The following is a 23,836-nucleotide window of genomic DNA, read 5'->3' as shown; positions in this document are numbered from 1 at the left end:
TTTGAAAGGTTTCACTAAGATGATGAAACCATAACTGTGTTTGGTAACTTTGTTCTTTTTCAATATTTAAATTCAAACATTAGAACAATTTGCTTCCAAACATATCAAACACACTGGTTACTTTTGTCCGAATCAGTCTAAGGTCTAATTACATAGAAAAAGCCTTCTTTGAGCAAAATAAAAGTAAATATTGCTTTTTTACTTTGTATGTTTAATGTGGGACAAAAAGTACTAATCTGACAAATATTGAATAGTGTTCAACTTCAAAACTTTCATCACAGTTTGATATATGCTACAAAAGTCAGCCCTATCAGTTTCTCCTTACACACACACACACACACACACACACACACACACACACGCACACAGGGACCCACATAACTTTGTAAACAATCACTGACAAAAATAAAGCCAACTTGCTCCCCCCGATTTGCCTCTTCCTTTTCCTTCATAGTTTATTTTTCCCAAAGGAGGAAGTTTAAATAATCATTTGTCTTGTCCTTAGAATAGCCCAAATATATAAAAATAATAAATTCAATATCCACAATTAAAGTGGACTTGAATTCAGCAACCGTTATTGCTGTCTTAAATAAATACGTGTTCGTGGACTAACAGTGAGGAAATGTGCACATCCCTACAGCCGCTGAAGACCTTTGCAAAGCTGGACACAGATGGGCGTATGCTGAGGGGAGGTGTGCGACCCTGCAGGCTCCTCCTCTGTGCATAATGTGCCGGCTTCATTGAAACGACTAGACGGCAGAAACACGGCACAGCACGGCGGCGCCTGCTCGGGACACTGAACAAACGGAGAAGAAAGCAACTAGTCTGAATTGAACAGGGACAGGAGCGGAAGATAGCTAATTTATGTCTCTTTTGAATAAGAGGACATACAGCAGAACTTTTCAAAATCTTATCGAGGCGGATGGGAATCGTTTGGGAATACAGCCTCTCCTCCTCAGCTGTGGTACCCTGAAGTCAGACTACAAAGGGACGAGAGGTCGGCACCGGTTAACATGGATACATTCTTTTTAGAGGTCAGTTAGACTCCTTTCTCCATCTAGAAATGCCTTTTATTTGCTTTTTACATTCAGCTTGAGTCTAAAAACATGATTTTTGGACCGCGACACGCCTTTGTTTTGTTTTATCAAGTAGTGCAGTCACATGTTTCTCATCCTTTCGGATTCATTTTCAAAAACTAATTTCATTGTAGTCTCTTTAAAGTGTTGGTTATCACAAAAAAAAGCCAAACAAAAGTACTTTTTACATTGAGTCTGCTGTACACGCAGTCGTTATGATGCTTCCCCGGCTGTTGGGTGGTGTGCTGTCCAGGATGCAGCTGGCAACTGTAAGACCCCCGCCAAGCTCCTGATACATCAATTCTGCTGAGATAAGTTCATATTTGGAAAAATCAAAACAGGGCTCCAACACCTCTGTTCCTAATTTGATTATTTTCCCTAGTTGTAATTTGGGTGTATATGCCCATGTAGGCTGGATGTGTCATCTGCAAAGACTGGCTGCATCCTTCTCTGACTCAGAGGAGGGCACACTCGAAGAAGAGAGACAGAGTGCTGATGTGAATCTCCTCCTCCTTTAGGACCCCCATTCACTTCTCATACCTCTGTTGGCAGCCTCAGATGTGTCTGTCCCTCAGCTATGTTCAGTGTGGTGACTAAGTACAGGTACAATAGAAAGAATTGGATCCTGGATAAATGTTGATCTCTCCGAGCTTCATATTCTTCAGTTGCCTTACCAATTGTACAAGGAGTGATATAATAGTTTTGGACAGACATGTGCATAATTTATTGGGACAGAGATTCATACAATCCCGTTTGAAAAGTCCCACTATATGTCTGACTTCCCCCCGAGTTTGTCTAACGTTTAAAAAATATCATTATTCAACAATGAGTTTTAGAAAGCTGTGTTTGACAGTGTTTGTGTTTTCGGCAATATTTCTGTATAAAAATTACCATTAGGTGACTTTTACTAACCCCTAAAAGCCAATACAGTAAAAGCAATATCACGTCTAACTATAGCTTTCAGTAGTCTGTTGCAGAAACCAACCATGTAGTGAACAGATTGAGGTGAACAGAATTTAGTTAAGTTATTATATTATATTTAGTTAAGTTTTAGTTAAGTTATAGCTAGATTTATTAGGGTGATATGCAGAGGAAGTTTATTATTTTAGCTTGGCTCAGTTGGGATTATCGTCATAATTTTGTGCTTGTCCTTCACCCTCGTCCAGCTGTGTGAGATTTATTCAACCTTATCCAGGCTCAATTTTTCTTTAATGTGGTTATGTAGTATATTGTGATACATCTTTAGATTTAACCAACGATGTTGTCCAACAGTATAAAGCAATAGTGAATTCTACATTTCTTCAGAATAAAAGTTGTTTCTTAACCTTGGAAACAATAACAATGACAAAATAATCTCACCTGAAAGATGATGAAATATTTTCCTCAGGGCATAATAGGAAAGTCATCTGAGCTGAAATATAACTCTTTTGTTGCTGAGCTGCAGCAGAAAGTACAGTATCGGTATAGGTGTAAGTGTGCTGGTTGTTTCACATGTCTGTGCAGAACTCAGTTAATATAAATTAATGAACTGTCCTGGTTTTAAATGATTTTTGGGTCATGGATTGAAGCCAGCATGTTGAACGCCACAGTGCCACCAGTGTGGATTTAATTAAGCAGGAATTCTGCAAGCGAATTAGGAGGAGGATTAAAATGAGTCAACTCAATGAAAATGAGTGCAGTACGATAAATCTTACATTATTCATTTCTGCCAATCAATCAAGCCTCACCTAACAGCTACCGCCAGGTCAAAGCATTTATGATATGCTTGGACATTTAACTTTTTCAGGTAACTAATTTAACCAATTTCAAAATCTGCCTATCAATCCAGAAAGATATTGGCAAATTTAAGATGAGTGACAATGCAAAGGGTGTGTGCTCAGATGCTTACTGTATCCTGAAAGCTCTTCCTGTGCTTCAGCACCACCTTTCCTCTCAGGAGCTGAAACCATAAATCCCTCAGTACCACCACCTTTACTCCACACCCAGTTCTTCCTCTGGATAGATGTGACCCACCAAACACACAGACATACTTAGAGTGCGTCAGAGATCTTGTCAGCGTCTCTTTACTTACGCCAGGCTACTAGATTGGGTCATTCTAGACTTCCGTATTTCAGAGAACAGTAATACTGTACTGTGTATTCCCTCAGACTGTGTAACACTGTGCAGCTCTGTGTGTGTTAAGGAATACTTTATCTCTCTTCCTTTCTTTCATCTCTTTTTTCTTGAAAACATTGTAAGATTACCCATTCACGCACATAACAGAACCCCTTAGATATTTTATCTCTTCCTGTTGATAAAGCTGAATCCCAGCTATGTGGATTTCTAAACTTGGTAATCAGCTCCTTTATAGCAGCAGCTGCTACACACTGTAAAGCCATGAAGACCTGTCCACACCCATTAACTCCTTGCTTGCACTACACACTAAATTCCATCCCCTAAAAGCTACACTGACAGAGGGAATCCCAAATTCCCAACACTGACCTCTGGAATTCCCGGTCATGGCCGACTGTCAATTTATGCATTGTAGAGCTGTGGTAGAAAGGTTTTAGGTTTCACGCCAGCACCACCTCTCAACACACACAGAGAGACAGAGTGACACATTCTCCCTATCTTGAGACATCCTTCATGTCTGACCCTTTGTAGCTGGAGCCGTGGATCAGCATGCTCGGCAAGCATTCTGTGCTGAAATGGGTAACGTGAGTAAGGCCAACCTGCTGGGCCTGAGGGTGGACTATTTTTTTCCTTGCAATGGCAGGGTCTTTTCTACCCAGTTGTCACTTCCTCCAGCTGCCACTTTTAAGAGAATCGGAGATCATTGCCCTTCACTTCAAGCTATGCTTGAAGGAGAGAGGAAGGAAGTCAGGAAATTAAGTTAGGATGGAAGTAAGGAAGTACGGTAGGAAGGAAGAAAAGCTACAAAAATGACAAATGACATTCCTTTAAATCACTTCTAAGCACTTATACCTAAACATAAAGAGTTTATTGTATTAGTAATTGTGTTATTTGGGAATTTTTACACAGTGATGCAGAGTCTCAAAGTTGTGGTAAATTAATAGTCACTGAGTGTTCTTGAGCAGAGGGAGATAATAATAAGACAGTGGTTTATGTGTGCATCAGCAGGACTCCTGCAGCGTTACTACAGTCTGGACGTGGTTTAATCTGTCACAAGGATGCTGGGACTAATTACTAGCAGCCATTGTCTGACCACACACTAAATAACAAGGATAATCTTTGCTCATAATGATACAGTGTTAGAGGAGGCAGTTCGCGTTTGAAAACCACTACTCATGATAAATATTTGGATTTTGGGGTGCTCCTTTTTAATATAACAAACATTTTTGAAGCTGAGCAATCATGTGCATGTAGTCTCGTGTTTGCATTTTATGTGCCTCTGTCAGTAATCTGACCCGTGTCTATCAGTGAGTCCAGCACTGTGATAACCTCCTGCTGACACTGTGCTGTTGACTTAAGGTTTAACCTGCTACATTATCAAACTTTAAGACAAAGCTGTCAATGTTTGTGAGGATCAGAGAAGAGGACGACCGTCTTTTCAGTTTGCTCACTAATAAAAGATAATGGAGCACAGCCGTGTGTCCTCCTGTCTATTAACCTGTGATGATGGATAAACAACTGGTATATGAAGTGACGTGACAGAGTTTTCTCATGTAGTGTGTGCTGGTCTTATCTGCTTAAAACCTGCCGCATATATCCTAAAATGTTGTAATAACCCCTCCCCACCCCCATTAGTCACACTCCCTCTAATCTTTGACATGGTTTAACAGTATCTAATTTGTATTGTGTTCACCCGACAGCTCATAAAAATTATACTTTCAGTCGGCTCTCCAACACCCATCCTTCCTGGGCTTTATGTGTGTATGTCCTCATCAAGACACCTCAGGGCACTTAGCAGAATCACTAATTTGCCATTTCAACGAGGCAGTTCTGAAAAAACACCCCTGACACTGTGTGCTGAATTTGAAATGAAGAAATCATTGTAGAGTCATGGAGGATTAAGTCTGGACTTGAACAAGCATTAGCTTATCGTTTGATGTACTTGCTGTGTCTAGTGTAAGAACAACAGGGAGGTAAAGGAAGCAGAAAGAATGCAAGCTGCCCAGTAGATTTGGGGAGTTGAGAAAAACATCTATATCAGAGGTGGGGGTGCTTACTTTCATGTTTAATCACGCTAAACTATTTGGAAGTATCTAAAGAATTAAAGTGAAATATAAACACTACAAGTTGAGATTTTACAGGGGGGATGTACCATTTCTTGATAAGCAAAGTAAACCAGCTAATGGAATGCTGCATATTACTCTGTCAGGCATGCTGTGGTATTTTCCCATCTCCCCCGAAAAATTGTCTTCACATCTCCTGCAGGTAAATATTGACTCCAGATTAAATCAGCTCTGCCAGATTTGTGTTTAGTTACTTTATCCTGGATATGTAGAAAATTAAAGTTATGAGCAATTACCCTCATATGATAAAGGTCTGTTGGTCTTCACCTTGGCTGGCCTACCTGACAGACACAGTGAGCTGGTAATAGCAGAAGCTTAAATCCTCTCAGTTCAGAGGTCACGTCTGGCAGCTTAATAAAAGCCAACCTGTGATTACTGCGCCCAGATGTTGACTTTCCTTTTTTAGCTCCCCTATGATTACTGAAAGTGGAAGCAGCCTATTACAGGATGGATGTATGTGTCTCCAACTTGAACTATCAAGTTAAATGCTTCTTAAGCAGCTTAGGAAAAATATGAAAACTGTAAGATTTGCTGACTTTCTCATGGTAAGATTACTGCTACAATAATTTCAACTACAATTAATTTCCACCATTTTTCAGTGCACGGCCCACACGGCGTGAGCCTTCACAGCCATGACGTGAAGGGCCTAACTGGCACCTTAACATAAGCAACAACACATCATGGCAAAATCCACAGTCATGACCTGTTAGTGTTCCCACCGGTTCTCAGTCTGTTTTATTAGACATGAGTGTGTGTGGTTAGGCCTGGGGTTGTTTCACATGAGGAGGAAGGTAACATGTTTACATTGCAAACTTCCTCCTCATTCTCTTAAAAATGATATTCCTTAGTGAAATTGTAACAGTTTCAATAGGTTTTTTTCAGCCATTCCTGGATTGAAAAGTTAACCACAAGCTGTTAGATGCTGTATAGCCTGGCCACAGCCCTCCCTCCTTCCATTACAAAGGATCCAAATAAGTTATGAACTGTGATGTATGAACATGTGTTGTTAACTGGGACAGTGTAAGACAGGATGCTCCCCAGGGACCAAAATGGTCAATCTGGAACAGCATGAGACATGAGCTAAGGTCAAGTGATTAAGGGGAGCCTGGGCACAGACCAACAGGTCAACTCAACCTTAGCCACTACCCCACAGGCTGTGACCCAGATATCTCACACAGTTTCATCCAGCTCCAGTCTTTCGCATTCCTCACTAAATGCCATTCCTGGGATATCTCGAGGATTCCTGCTGTGTCATTCCACAGCAGTCAACAGATTATACAGATACGGTTGGATATGTAGATGTCAGACAGCAGGAGGGATGACTGTTGGCGACTGTGGAGTAAGTGTTGCTGAAAATTCAAACAAATGTGCAGTAATCATTTGCTGTTTCTTTTTTTCAGCACTACAACCCTTTCTGTTATTAAAAAGTGTTGTAATCCTGGGCACAGGATACTGTGATCACTTGAGATCGGCAGTGGAATGGAAATATGTTAAAACAAGATAAGGATGTAAAACAGGAGACTGTGCCAGGAGGCAGTAGCAGAGTGTCAAGTGCTGCTCTTCTTTTATTCTGTGCTCTTAAAGACATAATTTGTTATGCAAATTCTCTTCAATGCACTCATTAGCAACACAACCGATTAGCTCCATTAGATGATGATGGGGGAGGTGCTTTGTAGCCTCTATAGAGACAGACAGGCAACAGACATGCACAGAGTGGAACATGAACACAAACACCCAAACCTGTGTGCACTAGCTAAATTATTGTTGTGACTCAGTTGTTCCATTTAGTTGATAATAAAAGTAGCTTAAAGGGCGAAGATGTAAGTGAATTGCCGCTGTGTTTAATTTTGCATTAACCCAGTGACACAGTTGCATTTATAACATAATCTTCAGACCTTCTTCTTTAACAGAATCAGCCTGACAATATGAAAATGATGCATGACATTACTGATTTACTGAGTCACAGTGTTAAGAGCCTGCTGCCTTCGGGCCGTCCTACATTAAATCTGTTTATAGCCTTCTCTGCAGGAGGTCCAGGCAGCTCCTCAGAGTCAAAAACAAATTATGAACTGCACCCTTCACCTTTATCTTCTCACTCCCCCTTCAGCACAGACTGGGGGAAGCCCAGTTCCCCAGAGGACTCCTCCTCCTCCTCCATTAGCTAATTTCTGATCAGCTGCTCCCTCATCATTAATTCATACGTCTTCCAGCACAGATGCTAGAGGTTGCCTTTAATCATCTGATTTCTCCCTTCAGTCACCCTTCCCCGCCCTCAGCCCATATTGGCTGTGGCACCACTTCACTGTGTGCAGACGTTACAGTGGCTGCAGAAAAACATAGAGACTAAAAAATTGTTAAAGGAGTCTTACGCAGAAGCATATTTGTATTATATTATTAGTTGGTTATTTTTATTAAATTGTTAGAATAATTATTATTTTTATAATGTCATAATGATAATGAGCATATGGTTACAAAAGCCAGTCTATTAGCTGGAAGCTTCAAGACTGAATCATTGGAAAATCTCTCCATTAAAGTAAACGAAACCCTTTTCCTTTCTCTCAATAACCACTGCTAAAGAGCCTTGGAGAATGGCTTGTGCAAAGGAGAGAAAGCTTTACTTCTGCAAACCACTTTAATTTTTAGAATAATTTAAAAAAAACTGTCTTCTTGGCTTTTTGATCTGACATGATTGTATATACAGCAACCTTTAGTTGTGGTCGAGCTTTTTTTAGGACACACAAATTTTACCCAGTAGAATTTTGTGGCTAAAGTCCCAGAGAGACCTTTAACCAGATTTCCTTCCCAGCCACACTCAACCTACTTGTTTAATCTCACCAACTCCTCGGTGGATTCTTCCTTATTCCAATCACTCAGCATTCATGAGATTGCATTGTAATCCCTTAATGTAGCTTGTGCTTATTGTGATAGACAAAGCAATAAATTCATGGATAATACTGAAATTTAGTTAAATCGAAGCTATTTAAGCTAAAGCTATTACGGCAAAATATAAATCCTGATATTTAAAAAACTACATTCTAATGGCCAGGAGATAAAAGAATATGTGCTGTGCATGTATGAGGTTGGGGTTTGAGCCAGCAGAATTTGAACCCACTGCCTGACACAGGCTTTTCCAGTCCCTCCAAGTGTGGGATCTCACCATTAGTCAGAAGTCATGCAACTATGTCATGAAAGGAAAATTAAAACACGTTTGGAAATCACTGGATTTTAACAACAGACAAGCACTATTTGCGTTAAACTTTTTAGGTAAACACTACAATTCTGCCCTCAAGATACAGTACTTGTATTTTCTGAAACAAACTCACTCTGGCAACATGCAAGTGTCAGAATATTTTTTAAATACAGACCATCCAGCCACTCAGTGTCAGGGACTGCACATCTGTCCAGACATGCTGAATGGGGTCACAGAAGGTTGGTGACTTGGCCTCATGCCTCTCTATTCTAATGGTAATGCTTGTATGTCTTAAGGTTTGGGATGTAAAACAGACTTGAATCTGTCCTAATTCTGCAGTAGGATTGCTGAGTTTATCATAGTGATATTCAACCAGTAAACCATCCAGGTAATAGTAAAAACAAAACAAACGGAAATATGATTATGACAAGTGAAAGCAGCAACATCTAGACTTTCTACTTTTAATAGATTTGGACCGCGTTCCTAGTAGATACGCTCCTGTGTTACAATTATCCCTCTCCACATCCGGGCATAAGAGGTGAGATGCTTGTCAGGAATCCAGACTGATGCGCCCGTCTTTCTGCTCTAACTGCAGCATCCACAGCCCCTCACTGCTGACTGCTGGGCAGGCGTTCACTCACTGCCCTCTGGAACTCCACTATGATCCAAAAATTAGCTTATCATAACTAATTGTTCAGCACTGTTTCCAAGTCAGGCTGAGTTAATTAGCTGTCTTTGTTCTGGCTGATACGATCACCTGATACTGACTGGGCTCGTGCCACAGCAGACAGCGGAGAAAGAGCCGTGCCACCTTGTTCTTTGTATGCTCTTAAATATTTAACACCCATTCATTAGTAAATCTCTGAGCCTGATGTTATAACACAAGCTGCAGAAACTCAAGCCTCCAACTCTGGGATCGCATCATTCAGGCCGAGCAGTTTCTGTGTCAGAAAGCACGATGCCGCATTGCCAAAAGATCTGTTTTGGTGGATCTTATTACCATTGTCAGTCAGTTCTGCCTCAGCAGTGCTACACATGCTCGGTGATGTGCAGCATTAAGAATCTGAAATTAGCCTGAGCTGGAAATGTCATGGCAGAAGCTCTTTTTATTGGAGCTTTTAGGACATGTGGTCACCAGAGGCCAAAGAGTGGAGATAATTGACAGCTAATAATTTCACCCACTAAAGACTGTGGTTCATTACCAGGTGGACATGCAGCAGTTTCTTACAGTGATTGTTATGCAAAGTACACACACTGTTTCTAGTTTAGTCCGACTTGTCAGCTGTGCTACAGCTAATGATTCAAGTCTGAGGGGACTTAACACAAGCTGATACCCGTGCCCCCTTGCATCCCAGCTGGCCTTTGTTTGGGATATTTCCGCCTGGTTAACTTCTGAGCTTTTAGTCAGAGGTTGTTACCTTTGTTCTGACTTAGTGACGAAGCTCCTGAAGACAGGGGTGGGGGGGTGGGGGGGGACAAGAGGGAGGAGTTTTGGTGGGACCATCTGTTGTTGAGACAATTCGTCTCTAATTTATACCTTCTGGCTTCCTACTCCTAAGGTACACGATCACATAGAAAGACACAAACAAATGGACAAACACATCTGGCGTTGGCTTTTTCTTGAGCCCTTCAGCCACTGCAGAAACCCAACTTTAATTTTATGGGCTGGTCATTCATCCACCTATTGAAAACCAGAATGCTTGGATGTATTGATCGTGCTAATGGTCTGTGGTACTAACTCCTGATAGGACATTTTGGCTGACTTTAACTTTGACAAGACAGTGCAATATATAAATATTGGCTTGTAGTTGCTGTTTGTAAAAAAAATCTTTAAAAGGTGGGCAGCATCTTTAATTTTAATGCATTTCTTTCACGTATCAAGCGTAAAACATTTCAGTGGGAAGTAAAGGGTAAGAAAACATGTCTTAAGTGACTGTCCATTGGTTTTCCCTATTTTTGAATGTATCTTAATTGTAGTGCTAGAAGAATGCTCAAATAAAATACAAGTTTGTCTTTTTGGATGTCAAAATGTAAGATCATTGAAAACCTGAATGAGAAAATAGAAATGTGAAAATTGTCTTATCTGATTTGCAGTATATTTAAAACTTTTAGTGCTGTGTTCTGTATTACAGTTTTAATTATAGTGTCTGGTGGGCAGATTTCCAAGGAGAAAGTTACTCTGCACAGATGCTGGAAGAGCCAGCAAAGCCAGCCTATGTCTTTGTTGGCCAGCTTGTTGCTGACTTGATTTACAATATAGTGTAGACTTGGATAAATCAAATCTTATACAAACTATTGTGTCATTTACTATTTAAAAAGAAGTTCTGTTCGTGCTGTCTTGAGTATTATCTCTGCTTATCTATGGTGGTTTCCAGGCATCCTTTTTTGAAAAGTTATTCATATGACTGGAAGACCTGTGAGGCTCTGACTCCTCAACTTAACCATTCAAGTCAAATTCTTGGAAACTGTTCCTTTGATTTTTTTTCTAATTTAGTGAAATGACTTTGGAACACACAGTATTATGGCTCATCACACTGCTGTCCATGTCATGGCTTGTCTGTTGTCTCATTCTGTTTAACTAATCTACCTGTTATTACAACCTATTCACTACACGTTTCTTCACTTTGCCAACTACACTGTTCCACATATAGGACAAAAAGTACTAGCTGCTACTCTGCATATTGCAAGTCTCAGTTACATAACAGCAACTGATCTTCTTAAAAATTAAAGGCTAAACACTTTTAATCTATTCACTGGCCTTCAGCAAACTCACGTGAAGCAGCTTTTCCATGACCAGATTGTGTATATTAAGCTGGTACGAGGCAGGCTCAGACAGTCAACTATTTTCAGTGGAAACCATGTACATGTAGGGCCATGTTTAGGTGAATACCTCCTGTTATACATGTATACTGGTGCTTCTTTTCCAAACAATGGGAGGCGGGACATTATCAGGTGCCCGCACCCTTCCTCTTTCCCCACTCTCTCTCCCCTTAGCCTCCTACTTATTTACACAACCCCTTTTATGCTACTTACCGCTGTCCCCTGTGGACTGAGAGAGAGCCACATTTAGCCGCGCTCCATTAGCTGAGCGAGAGACAAAACTCCTTGATGATAGAAGTGGGTTTTCAGACTGGTTGTTGTGACTGATGACCTTTCGTCAGCAGGAAAGGTGCCCGAATCACCTAATAAAGAAAAGAGACCAATTGTCACTCTGAGCTGTTGAGTTGGTTCATTTTATGGAACCAGAAGTAATTTCCTCTCTGTCTGTGATTCAGCAGACTGGATTTCACATAAGCATCAAGTGCAATAAACAGAAGCATCTCTGTGTTTGTGCTGACCCTGATGGCAAATGCATTTGTGCTGAATGAGATTGTGTGTGCACACACACACACACACGTGTGGCAGCCTGTTGTTAATAGTTAATGAGGATTGATGTCTGGAAGTGGTGACCTTGTATAAGGTTTCCTAGTGGAATCCATGCATATTGATCTCTTCACTTTTAAGCTCTGTTGGACACACAATTCGCTTTTGCCTATGTTTTTCCTGGCCAATGATGGCACTTGGGATGATTAATGGTGTTTAGTTGGTCAAAGACAGGCTTGTTAGAGAGCTTAAGAACAGATCTGTCAAACTGCACATCCAATGAATCTAAAACCTTAAGCCAAGGTACTGTCAACATTTATACTGTAGTTGAAACTTAGGTTATACAAGAACGTTCCTAAAGGAAACATTTGACATGTTGGGATAGAGTTAGGTGACCAATAGCCCACCACTCTTTTAAACCACTCTTCTAAAACCACAAGTTGTCATTTTGACACTTTTTTGTACAGAACGGATTTAACTTATAAAAGTATAGAGGTGCTACAGAGATGCTTGGCAGGTGCATATTCTAACTTAAGCCTTAGCAAGAAAGCAAATAATTTTTTCACAAACTATAGAATGGTGCTTATAGCTGTCACTGTCAAATGATTTTGTTAATTTATATTTTTTTACCCAAAAAGCCAATATTTATATTTTGACCCAGACAAATGTTAGATTTTGTCATCCACTAACAATTTAGACCACACGCCTTTGTTCTCACCAGCTCCAGTTGCTAAAAAGCAGCCGCATCTATAAAAGTATCTACCCCCATGGTGAGGAAATGACAGCTTGTCTGAGTAATCAGCCTCAGATTCCTGTTATTGCTCCTGGTTACTGAGCTGCTAACAAACATGTCTGGGTAGGCCGGTGACTGCTCATGGATACACAAACACACAAGACCAGGACGTCCAGTGATAGTTTTACTGGATAATAATGAGAAGCACGTGGCAGTTTATTTGAAAAGCATAGTGGGCAGAGAAACATTGCTATGTGCTGAATAGAGGGCAAATCTTTTATTTTTGCAGTGTAAGTTATCCACACCATCAAAAACTGAAAGTCTTTTTGACAGTTTTAGTGACTGTGTATGACTCTGAGTGGTAAGTTTTAGTCTCTAACACACCCTGGGCTTGCAGGCCTGGCAGACAACTTTTCTCTACTAAAAGATAATTACAGTTTAGTAAGTAGATAATTGTGCCAGTTTGGTGTGGGGAGGGAGTTGCTATGTGGCATAGAGAAAGCAGGGTATAGTGGAAAAAGACGGTGGGAAATAAAACCTGATGGTGTAATTCATGCTTTTTGAAACTAGAGAATCTGTACAGTAGCTGTCTCCTCTAACTAAGCCGCTACAGTAGTGCTTCCCCAAACTTAAATGTAGCAACAAATGTTTTTTTAATTTTTTTTGGTTTGTAGTAATTTTATACATGAGTATCATCAGCATGAAGAGCATCAGTAAAATCCCAATGTCCAGTACTTTCTTACAAAGCAGGTGACTCCAGATTCTAATGGTGCTGTGCTGACTATTATGTTGCAGGGGGCCCGTGTCTGGCTGAGACACAAAGAGCAGCTCCTCCCCTCCACAGTCAGCTCTTGTGATGATTCATCCCTGGTCCTGACCACCGACTATGGAAAGGTAAGTCTAATCTTTTCTGTCATTTTGATTATTCACTTTAAACTGTCCTACACATTTTAATACTCCAAGCATGAATGTACCATGAAGCAATTTTGCCTTAATGGTTCAGTGGCATGAAGCCGAAGTCTGTGCAAAGACATTAAACTGAACACAAAATCTCTCATTTAGCACTACAGATACAGCGACATGCAGGAACTCCCCTCAGTTTGACTGAAAAAGTACAGGGCTGCACTTAAATATGAGAGGGGAGTCATCCAGTGTACACAGAATGTGAGTTAATTGTTTGCACACATGTTTTTTCTAAGGACTCAGCGGCGGAATCAACACCTTTTGTAGTAATGTAAGAATGGGTTTACTTGTGACAAGTCACTGGCCTGAGCTTATCTGTTTCACCGTACATGGTGGTCTTTGTGTCTGGAGGAAATCCTGTTAGTGAGGCTGAAGAGAGAGAGAGAGAGCGAGCGAGAGAGAGAGAGAGAGAGAGAGAGAGTGATGGGTGTTTAAAAAAATAGCTTTTCACTCAATGTTTGGAGTCAGAAAGTTTAGATTAAAAGTGAGCTTCTATTACAGCACTTATCTTGTAGTATACCTTTGTATTGAACAAATCCAATGAGCAATGCATTTGACGGCCCCTTGATCAGGTCAGGGCCTGGGGAAGGAACAGGATACGGCACAGAGACTGATTGTTCACACGATCAAGACGTATAGCATCATTTCCACATCCGGGCTCTGCCACACGACCACCGTCCTCACTATTAATCTAATGAGACAAAGCATACAAAGCAGAGGTTGTTGAGTTGCTGTGGATTATTTGGAAATTAAAGTTGCAAGCTTAAATATTTTTATATTATACAGTGGGGTCAGTGAACGCTTACAATGTGAGAAGTGTGAATTGAACACAAAAGCATTTAGCAGCTGAAAAACCATAAATGTCACATGAAGAGCTGGTGAGGCATTACACAGGTTATAAAAGATGTGTGAGAGGGAACATATGAGCTCATCCATGTGCCCTCCTCTTCAGCATATTCCTATGTGGTCAGTGGTGGGGATGCTCACAGGGTGAGACGTCAACCACCCCTGTAAGAGGGACGCGCTTAACTCTCACTAATGGAAACACCAGGTCAGAGGCTGAGCAAGGAATCATAGCCACTTCATATGTATTATTTGAAATATAACTGAACTGCATAGGGTGCTGTTCTCAGTACGAAAACATTTCAGCACTATTAGTGGGATTTCAACAAAACATTTAGATCAAGTGACTTTTAAAAAAACTATTTTTGTGATGTTTTGTGTGGATTAGCGCACAGTGTTGCAGCTGATGTGAAGCTATGCACGCGTGACCTTGACATGTGAGCTCAGAATGTGTTGGTCATAAGGCCAAGCGTATGGACATCTCCTCTACATGTCCAAGTCTCAATACTCTGCAGCCAGAATGGCAGGAATGTGAGACTGATAAACAGACTGTCTCCACCTTCAGGATCCCTGGCTGACCTTAAGTGACCCTCGGTTCCTGGACTAGGTATCTGCTGAGGTTTAATGGTATTTTCTCATCCAGTCTTTAATTTAATCCAGCTCCTGTAGCAAGTTGTACACATGTGTTGTGTGTCAGCTTGGTGTATAGCTTCCTATCTGAGTGCTCAGCTATCAGACTCAGGCTAGTGTTTTTACCCACACTGTCTGAGCTGAAGTGACCACTGTCACATTAACCATCAGATCTGCATTCATCACTGTCTCATCACTGGTAGGCCACAGACATGAGTATACCAGTAAGGTACAGCAGGCACAAAGATAAATGCCTTGTGGCTGTGTGAGTGTGTTTATTATGGCCAGATGGCACCAGCTGGATTAACAGTATGTGTGTATAGTCCCCAGAGGGTTGCACATGTAAAGAAAAGCAAATTCCATTCACCTGAACTGAATAGCTGCTGCTGCTGGTGGTGATGTAATTTTTGTCCTACTGAACAATAAATCGATCTTGCACCATTTTAGTCATTTTTTGGCACGAATGTGACCCATGTGTTGTGCACAGAGCAAAATGATGGTCGGTAACATTTATTCTTTTTGTCCTTTCGGGTTATCCCGTAGGTTCAGGGTCAGGGCCACAGCAGACCATTAGTCTGCATGTTGATTTGGCACAGTTTTTATGCCGGATGCCCTTCCTGAAGTAACCCTCCCCAATTTCTACCGGGCTTGGGACCAACACTGCGCAGATGGGGAAGGGGATGGGCTGTTGGGGGTTCAGTGTCTTACCCAGGGACAGTTTTTGACATGTAGTCAGGAAGAGCGAGGTGTGAACTTCCGACCCCGTGGTCGAAAGGTGGCCACTCTAACAACTGAGCCACTGCCAATCTAAAATGATGGTCTGTAACAATTTGATTATTGTTTATTTATTGTTAGCATTTTTGAGGCAAATTGAGATTTGCTAAAAGTTTGTAAATTATGAAAATGTTCTACCTTTTTATCTTTTGTGATGATAGCCAGAAATATTGGGTTTTAAACTGTTTGTCAGAAAAAAACATGCAGTTTGATGACATCACATTGATCTTTAGGACATTTTTAGAAGCAGGTTTTTTTACAGTTTGCTCACAGTCATAAACTTAAAAATTGATTAATTATTAACGAAATATGGGAGGATTTATGCATAATTACTAGATGCTTTTCAGTTAAGAAGACAAGATAAGATAACTGTCTCCTCTCCTGATTTGTTACATTGCAGTAACTGTCATTAGGACCCAAAAAAGTGAAGACATTTTCTTCATTTTCAGAACTGTTTAAAAAATGACTGCACAAAAGAAGCATTTTAATTATTCTTCAAGTTGTTTTAAACTAATCATTTGAAAAAGACAAGACTGCTTTTATCTCTGTAGCCACACAGTCTCTGAAGGTCAGAATAGGCCCCATGGATGTCCTCTCATTTCTTGGTCAATGGAGCTATTATGGGAGTGATGCGCACTCGTAAAAATCTAACAAATATTTATGTTAGCATCTGTGTGTAAGTTAAATATTTTTTAAGGGTTTGGATTTGCTATAAGCAATGAAAGAAAAAACAATAATTAGATTTTGTCAGGGTTTTTAGCAGGAATTTGTAAGTCTCATTGTGATTTGTTTTCACAATGCTCACCATTAATAAACAAATCTCCCTCTGCACCCCCCCAGTGTCCCCCGGGTCTGGGTGGGATCCCTCTGCAGCAGATGGATTCAGTGTAAGACAGAGAGGTAGTCAGAGAGTATTAAAAAAAGAGCTGTTGGAAGACACGGTGCAATAAACAAGACTGTTTGTGTACACAAGCATGTGATTTTGTATCTGCCCATGTGTTATTTCTAAAGGTTGAATATGTGAGCCAGTAAAATGTCCACTGAGTCACTGAACGTGACCCCGCCTACATGTGAATATTCAGTAGAGCTGCTCGAACAAAGCAGCAGCAGATGGGTGTGGTTTTACTGAAGAGGAAACAAAAGGAAAGAGTGTTACAACTGCAAGAAAGTTAAAAAATTCAGATGGTTGCTAAAGAATTAAGCATCATCACAAAAAACATTCCATTGCTCGTGTTTTTTTGTGTTTATTTTAGTGACCCTTTGTAACTTGGCTGAGTTTGATGCATATTAATCTGTCAGAGGTTACAATGTCCATTTTTAAACCAGCTTGATAATAGTAGGCCTACAACTAACAGTAATATACATTATTAATTAAATGTTTTCAATCATTTGCAGTCTATAAAATGTCAAATGACTTGTTTTGCCTGACAAAAATGTCCATCCAGCCATTATCATAACCATTTATTGCCCCATAAGAGGCAGGGTACACCCTGGACAGGTCAACACGATAGAATTAACCTAATATGCGTGTCTTTGGACTGTGGGAAGAAACCGTAGTACCCGCAGGAAACCCACAAAAGCACAGAGAGAGCTTGCAAACTCCACACAGAAAGGCTGCAGCCAGCAGGTGTATTTGAACCAGGACCTTCTAGCTGTGAGGCTGCATTGCAAACCATTTCACCATCCTGCCGCCCACAAACATGTCCAAAATGTTGATATATAATGCTGTAATTGTTTGTTTTATTTAAGATTCTATAAAATACAAACTATCACATTTGAGAATAAATGCGTTACATTTTCCACATCTAGCCTATGTGTGCTATTTGAATGATAGTGTATTTTAAATTGCACAGACTGCTATGCAAATATTGTTGTTGTTTTTTTTGTTTGTTTTTTGGTCATGAGTAGGTGGTTTTATGAGACAAGGTAGGATGAAAGAAGTAAATGAAAGAAGAAAGAAAAAGAAGAGGAAATAACAGCAGAAGCTGGCTCTTCCTGCTCAGTTGCTGCATGATAGAATTCAGGAAGTGTTAAACATTTTTTATCGGCAATTGTTTCATTCAAGACTGAAGTGTTTTCAGTTTTTTTTTTTTTTTGTTCTATTTCGAGCCATGTGTTCGACAGCATAATGTACACAGTGTTAACACAAGGCACCATTTGGAGACACTTCATATATTTTCATAAATCAATCAAGTCCCGTGCTGGTGTAAGTAGCATGAAATGGTCTCTAGCCATCAGTACACCACTCAAATCATTAACTTTGATGATGCCGTGTCCTCATGTGGAAGCTGCTGTGATAAGTGTCAGTTTTTCTGTGCACTGACTAGTATCACGATTGAAAAAAATAAAAAAATATCACTTTAATTAAAGCCACGTTATGCTTAAAATACATTTACTTGATGTTTTGATTGGGGACCCAGAGAATATTGAGAGATTCAAACTATGATTTGAATTTTTTTTGGACACTGAAAATCAATATCAGCACACACACAGTGTTGCATCACTGTGTCTCCAGCTCCTAAAAGCAAAATGTTCCAGTAGCTCTGATTGTTTTAATGGACACTAACAGAACATTACTGCACATTAGGGATTGAAATGGAAAGATAGTAATTAAGTAGCATTAGTCTGTGTCCAGACTTTATCTGCTCTCATATTTCACTTTAATCTCTTTCTAGACATATCTACAGGATGTTACACAGTAAATTATTTGGAAAGAAAATACATGTATATAAAGAGAAATAAATATTGATGAGAATTGATTTGGCTGCAAGGACGGATCTTGGAAGTGTATCACATGTATAAAATAAAGAAACCAAGCAAAAAAATGTCCAAACTTTTCTAGTGCTGGAAACACGATCTTGTTTTTTTTTTTTTTTTATCAGGTATCTCTGATGTTAAAGGATTGTCCCAGAGGCTCCCTCTGTGAAATCTGAACTCTCTATTGTCTAAAGATCAAAAACAGTTCATATAAAGACAAATCAACAGACAGCATATCTGCATGCAAGCCTACAGATATACACAGACACAAAATATTAAGACATCTGTCTTGGGTGTGTCTCTAGAGGCCTTAAAAAGACATTTTCCTAAATAAAAGTGCATGTGTCTTTGACTAAAGTGGCCATATTGGTTTTAACTGTTAAGTTATAAGTATTCTTAACATTTGCCATTGTACTACAATTCCCTTTTGTGGCCACAGTATAGTAGTAATAGTTGCCATACTGTTCATCATCATGACAAAAGTCCCATAGATATGTTAATTGATATTTTATTCTTATATTTGTAAGTAGAACATGTTTTTGTATAATGACTTTTTATTTATTAACCCATCAGAGTGCAGGTCACATTAACTGACTGATGGAATTGAATGTTAAATGATCATAATGATTATAGCTGTGAAACAAATTTAAAGTTACTTTGATTTATTAGTCAGTCCCACCTGGTGACTCTGGGCCAGTTTGCCAGAGGGGGGGGGGGCTTGAAGCCAAATGTTTAGGGGCATCTGGCTGTAAATCTGCAAGCTTCACTATACATGCTGCTTTTCTCCGCGAGGTCCCCTTTCACAAACCTTTATGTATAAGCAAAGTAATGCACCATCACACAGATGACTTCAACGTTCTGGTGTTTTTGTCTTAGCATCCACCCATTCTCTAAAGGCCATTTAGAGTTGAAATACACATAGCAGCCAGCAGAGTCTGTTTATCGATTCACATACTTTAGAGCTGTGGTCCTGCTTGTTTTCTGACTATGCCTGCTCTTCCCACTGCTGATTAGCTGGTTGTGGTGTGTTCAGTCAATCAGATGCTGGAAGATCCCATCGTATGAGGGTTAACTTTGCAAAGACAAATTAAATTAAAATGCTCCACTTGGAGAAGTTAGGTTAATGTAAAACAAACTTGGATGAATACTTGGATTTGACAACAAAGACAAAAATTGAAGTAAAGGAAACTTTCTTTTAACAGCACCAAATTTGTTAAAGCTGCATTAGTCTACGTTTTTATATTAACAATGAGTCAAATGAATTTGTGTAAAGGTATCACTTGTAGTGATGAGCCCACAGGATTATCACACAAGACGCTGTGTTTTAGCATCTTTTAGCCCCAAACGGTATAATAGGCTTAATTCCAAAACATTATTTGTCTGATAAAAGAAACTGGTAAATCATATATTTGCACCTTCAAAGAATCAAATAAACCTTTAAAACCCTAATAGTAGCTCTCATCTGTAATTTCTACAGAGGCCCAGGAGCCCGTCTGTGCTGCCAGAAGATCCAGCAGTAATGCACTGGGACTCCACAACCTTAGCACTTTGTCTTGTTTGGATCTTTTTTTAGATGTTTATATCAGTATTGATTGAAACCTTTCTTTGCATCCCACACGCGGTTGTGGTCTGTCTGTTCTCGTATCTTATATCTCATCCATTAGAGCTATGAGAGTCTCTAAATCTGTTGGTTTATGAGAAACTATAAAACCTTATTACTTAATTCAATTTTCCCATTAACTCCCAATTTATCAATTTCAAACCAACCATCTAAAATGGGCCTTGATGTAAAGTCAAGGACCTCTCTAGACATCACTTTTACTCCTGTAGCTAACTGACCAGTCTGCAGCAATGTGTAATGTTGAAAGTTGAGAGATTTGTTGTACAGTAACTTGGAGTGGAGTTCGAACATGTGCCAGACATGTCAGATAGGCACAGCCGCTCACATATCATAAATTAATTCAGTTATTTTGAGCTGTGTTATGACATTGGCCCAGCAGTCGACTTCCTGCCCTCCTGTTCAAACCTGGCAGTATTATACTTGCTTCTATATTATAAATGTATACGCTATGCAGCTCACTGTACTTCTTCCATTAGTCTTAGGGTTTTGGATTGACAAAGCAGTGTCAGCCTTGTGTCATCAAACTTTTATTCTTTTACGTTACGCAGCATGGTGGAACTTGTGCATTGAACATATGGTAGGCTTCAATGCTAAAGTCATTTATATTATAGTTGTTTCTATGGGACTCTGTGAAGAGCTTTTTTGCTGTTGTATGAAGTACAGTGCAAAGTCTAGTTCGGTTGGAAAGGGGACAAATGAAAAAAAAATTGGTTTTCTGCTTATTTACAATTCAAGTTTAAGCACTGACAGTAAGTACTTGGATATGTGTGTCTGTGTGTGTTGTTGCAGGTTATCTGCGTACAAAAGGTAGAACTGAACAGAGAGATGGTGTACCCGATGCACCCGAGTAGCGTCCATGGAGTAGAGGACATGTCAACACTGGCAGAGCTGCATGAAGCTGCCATCATGCACAACCTCTTTCTGCGCTACCAGAAAGACAACATCTACGTAAGTCTCCACACCGGTTTAATCTGCTGACACATTTCCCCCTGTACCACCATGATGTATCAGAAATGTGCGGGTACACTATATTGTTCAGGCCTGTATTTAGACAGCTAGGCTGAGATGTCAAAGTACAACTAACATTAAATCACACAAAAAACAACAAGAGAGGTCAGGTTTTCTTTTTTGTGTGTGAGATGAGTGCATTGCAGGGGCAAGATATGTTGTGCTTTGAGGAAAGAGCATGACACACACTTTTTCAAGACTGCAAAAAACAAACCCAAAAAACTCTTGTTGTTCTTCTGTAATTACCACCAAGCAGGCTTGTTTCTCCAATGCCAGTACTCAGCTAAATAAAACACACCGGACAAGAAAAACATTTGAACAGATGCAATACAGATACAGTTTAAAAATACAAGATCTCACATGTGTTTGTTTGAGCTGCCTCATGCCCAGGATTTTTTTTCACAGCTGAGCACTGAGGGTCCCTTGAAACATTATCCTGGCTTTTATTAAAAGAATCATTGCCCACACACACGTGGTAACTATGTTTTTGGAAATCCTATCTCTTAATCTTATCCCAGAGGCTTCACCCGTTCTGTCTGCATAGCATCACAAAATGTTATTATTGTGGAACGATGACCCACAAACACACTTTTGTCAGGCACCTTTCCCCAAAGTGCATTACTGGAGGAAGAGAAATGGATCCTAAAATATTACTGGCCTCAGTGCAAACTAGGCCATATGCAGTAGTTTAGGCTGTCTCAGAGGAAGAATCCAGGAAGTTGTGAATTTCCGTAAAGTGTTAAATTTAGTGTATGTGCAAGTACTTGGCAGGATGAAAGCGAGTAACATACAGATAAGTTTTTTCTTTCATACTTTCATTTTTCACTGATAATCTCTGCTTCTCTCTTTTTTTTATTGCCCTCCACTGCCCCTCCTCCCTTCTGCCTCTCCGTGTCTTTACCTTCAGACCAACATAGGTTCGATCCTGGCAGCAGTGAATCCATATAAGCAGATAGCAGGACTGTACGATGGTACAGCAGTGGATCTCTACAGCAAACACCAGATGGGGGAGCTGCCTCCTCATATTTTCGCTGTGGCCAATGAGTGTTACCGCTGCCTGTGGAAGAGACATGACAGCCAGTGTGTTCTCATCAGGTGAGGATAAGGTCAAAGTTATGGTTTATGTTATGGGCCCTTTTAGACTTTTGATTGCAGAGTAGTTTCCCTAAATAGCGTGTTTAATCTGGGTTGACTGTGTCATTTCATGTTCTCTCTGTGTCTTCAGTGGAGAAAGTGGTGCTGGGAAGACAGAGAGCACCAAGCTGCTACTGAAGTTTCTGTCAGTAATGAGCCAGAACTCAGCTGGTACTCCTGTGTCAGAGAGGACCACCAAGGTGGAGCAGGCCCTTGTCCAGAGCAGGTACTGTTTCGCCATTGACCTCCAACCCATAGTCTGATTGGTTCTGTTTCTTGCTACCCTGTGGTATTTCCATACATATGTTTAAAGATGATAAACATGTTTTCTTTTTATAGTCTTCTGCATAGAGGTTTAGGTTGCTTGATGTCTGAATATTAAAACCTTTGGTAAATTATATAGTCATTGTATTTTGCATTTTATGTTTGTGGTATTTCAGTAAATGATGGTTTTACCTGTATGTTAAGTTTAATTGTATGCACATTTGGGGAATTGCAATAAGGTTTACTCCACTCCAGTCAGCTCCACTCCACACCATGTTATTTTTCCGTTGTTGTCCTTGTGATAATGAAATGGATTGCTGTGCGGTAATTGATAGAGTCTCCATGAAGCATTATTGGTAGGATGAGAAAATCTCTAAAATACTATTTCAACCATGATGAGTCACAAACACTCCTAGAAAATAACATAGAATTTAAAGAATGAACAGAAAAATATTTATTTGTTGGGCATCTCCTTGTAGCCACCCACAGCACCGATGCAGGAATCCCTGATGAATTAAATTTCACTTATGTTGTAATCACTGACACAATGTGTAAAATCTGAAAAAAAAAAATGAACAAATATATACAAATTCAAAGATCAATCATTTACATCACAATAGAAGCAGTGAAGTAAAGTTAAAATACAAGCAGAAGAGTATTGACGTTGTTGACTGTCTGTCTTTTCTATTCAGCCCTATCATGGAAGCATTTGGGAACGCTAAGACTGTGTACAACAATAACTCCAGTCGCTTTGGGAAGTTCATCCAGCTTCACTTTTCCCAGAACGGAAACATTCAGGGAGGCTGCATCATTGACTGTATCCTTGAAAAGTTTATGCTTTCATATTTTCTGTGAAGGAATTAGATCGGAGAGATATTGTCCAGAGAACAGAGTTGTTTAAATGTTTCTCCTTGACTTTAAATGATCAGATTTGCTGGAAAAGGTAAGTTTGTGCGCTGAAATGTTTGTCACAATGTTGGTTTAGCAGGTTCCTCATTAAACAACAACATGGTTTGATAGCGAAATTCCTTCAGCAGCAAAATCCATGAAATAAATGTTTTAACACTTTTTCTAACCTTCCTTTCTTTCCAAGAACCGTGTGGTTCGACAGAATCCTGGGGAGAGAAACTACCACATCTTCTACGCACTTTTAGCAGGCGCATATAAAGAACACAGAGGTTTGTTGTTACATAGTTTTTACAACGTTGTCAACTGACTATAGGCACCGAAAGTAATTACTCACTG

The 23,836-nt window shown here is 39.9% G+C and overlaps 1 protein-coding gene across 1 annotated transcript in view; it reads left to right on the top strand.

Annotated features, from left to right (window-relative positions):
- Positions 1-754: 754 nt before the first annotated feature.
- myo10l3 (myosin X, like 3) overlaps positions 755-23,836 on the top strand; it is a 49,534-nt gene continuing 26,452 nt past the window's right edge. Inside the window, exons 1-8 of the mRNA XM_067515632.1 lie at positions 755-1,034; positions 13,393-13,491; positions 20,975-21,133; positions 22,101-22,288; positions 22,419-22,553; positions 23,284-23,408; positions 23,521-23,534; positions 23,685-23,769. Of these exons, the coding sequence (XP_067371733.1) occupies positions 1,014-1,034; positions 13,393-13,491; positions 20,975-21,133; positions 22,101-22,288; positions 22,419-22,553; positions 23,284-23,408; positions 23,521-23,534; positions 23,685-23,769 (826 nt within the window). The 5' untranslated portion in view covers positions 755-1,013. The remainder of the gene's footprint in view (positions 1,035-13,392; positions 13,492-20,974; positions 21,134-22,100; positions 22,289-22,418; positions 22,554-23,283; positions 23,409-23,520; positions 23,535-23,684; positions 23,770-23,836) is intronic.

The sequence above is a fragment of the Channa argus genome, chromosome 9, assembly GCF_033026475.1.
Source record: "Channa argus isolate prfri chromosome 9, Channa argus male v1.0, whole genome shotgun sequence".
Lineage (NCBI taxonomy): Eukaryota > Metazoa > Chordata > Actinopteri > Anabantiformes > Channidae > Channa > Channa argus.
The sequence above is the reverse complement of the archived record's forward strand: the minus strand, read 5'-3'. Positions and strand labels throughout refer to the sequence as shown.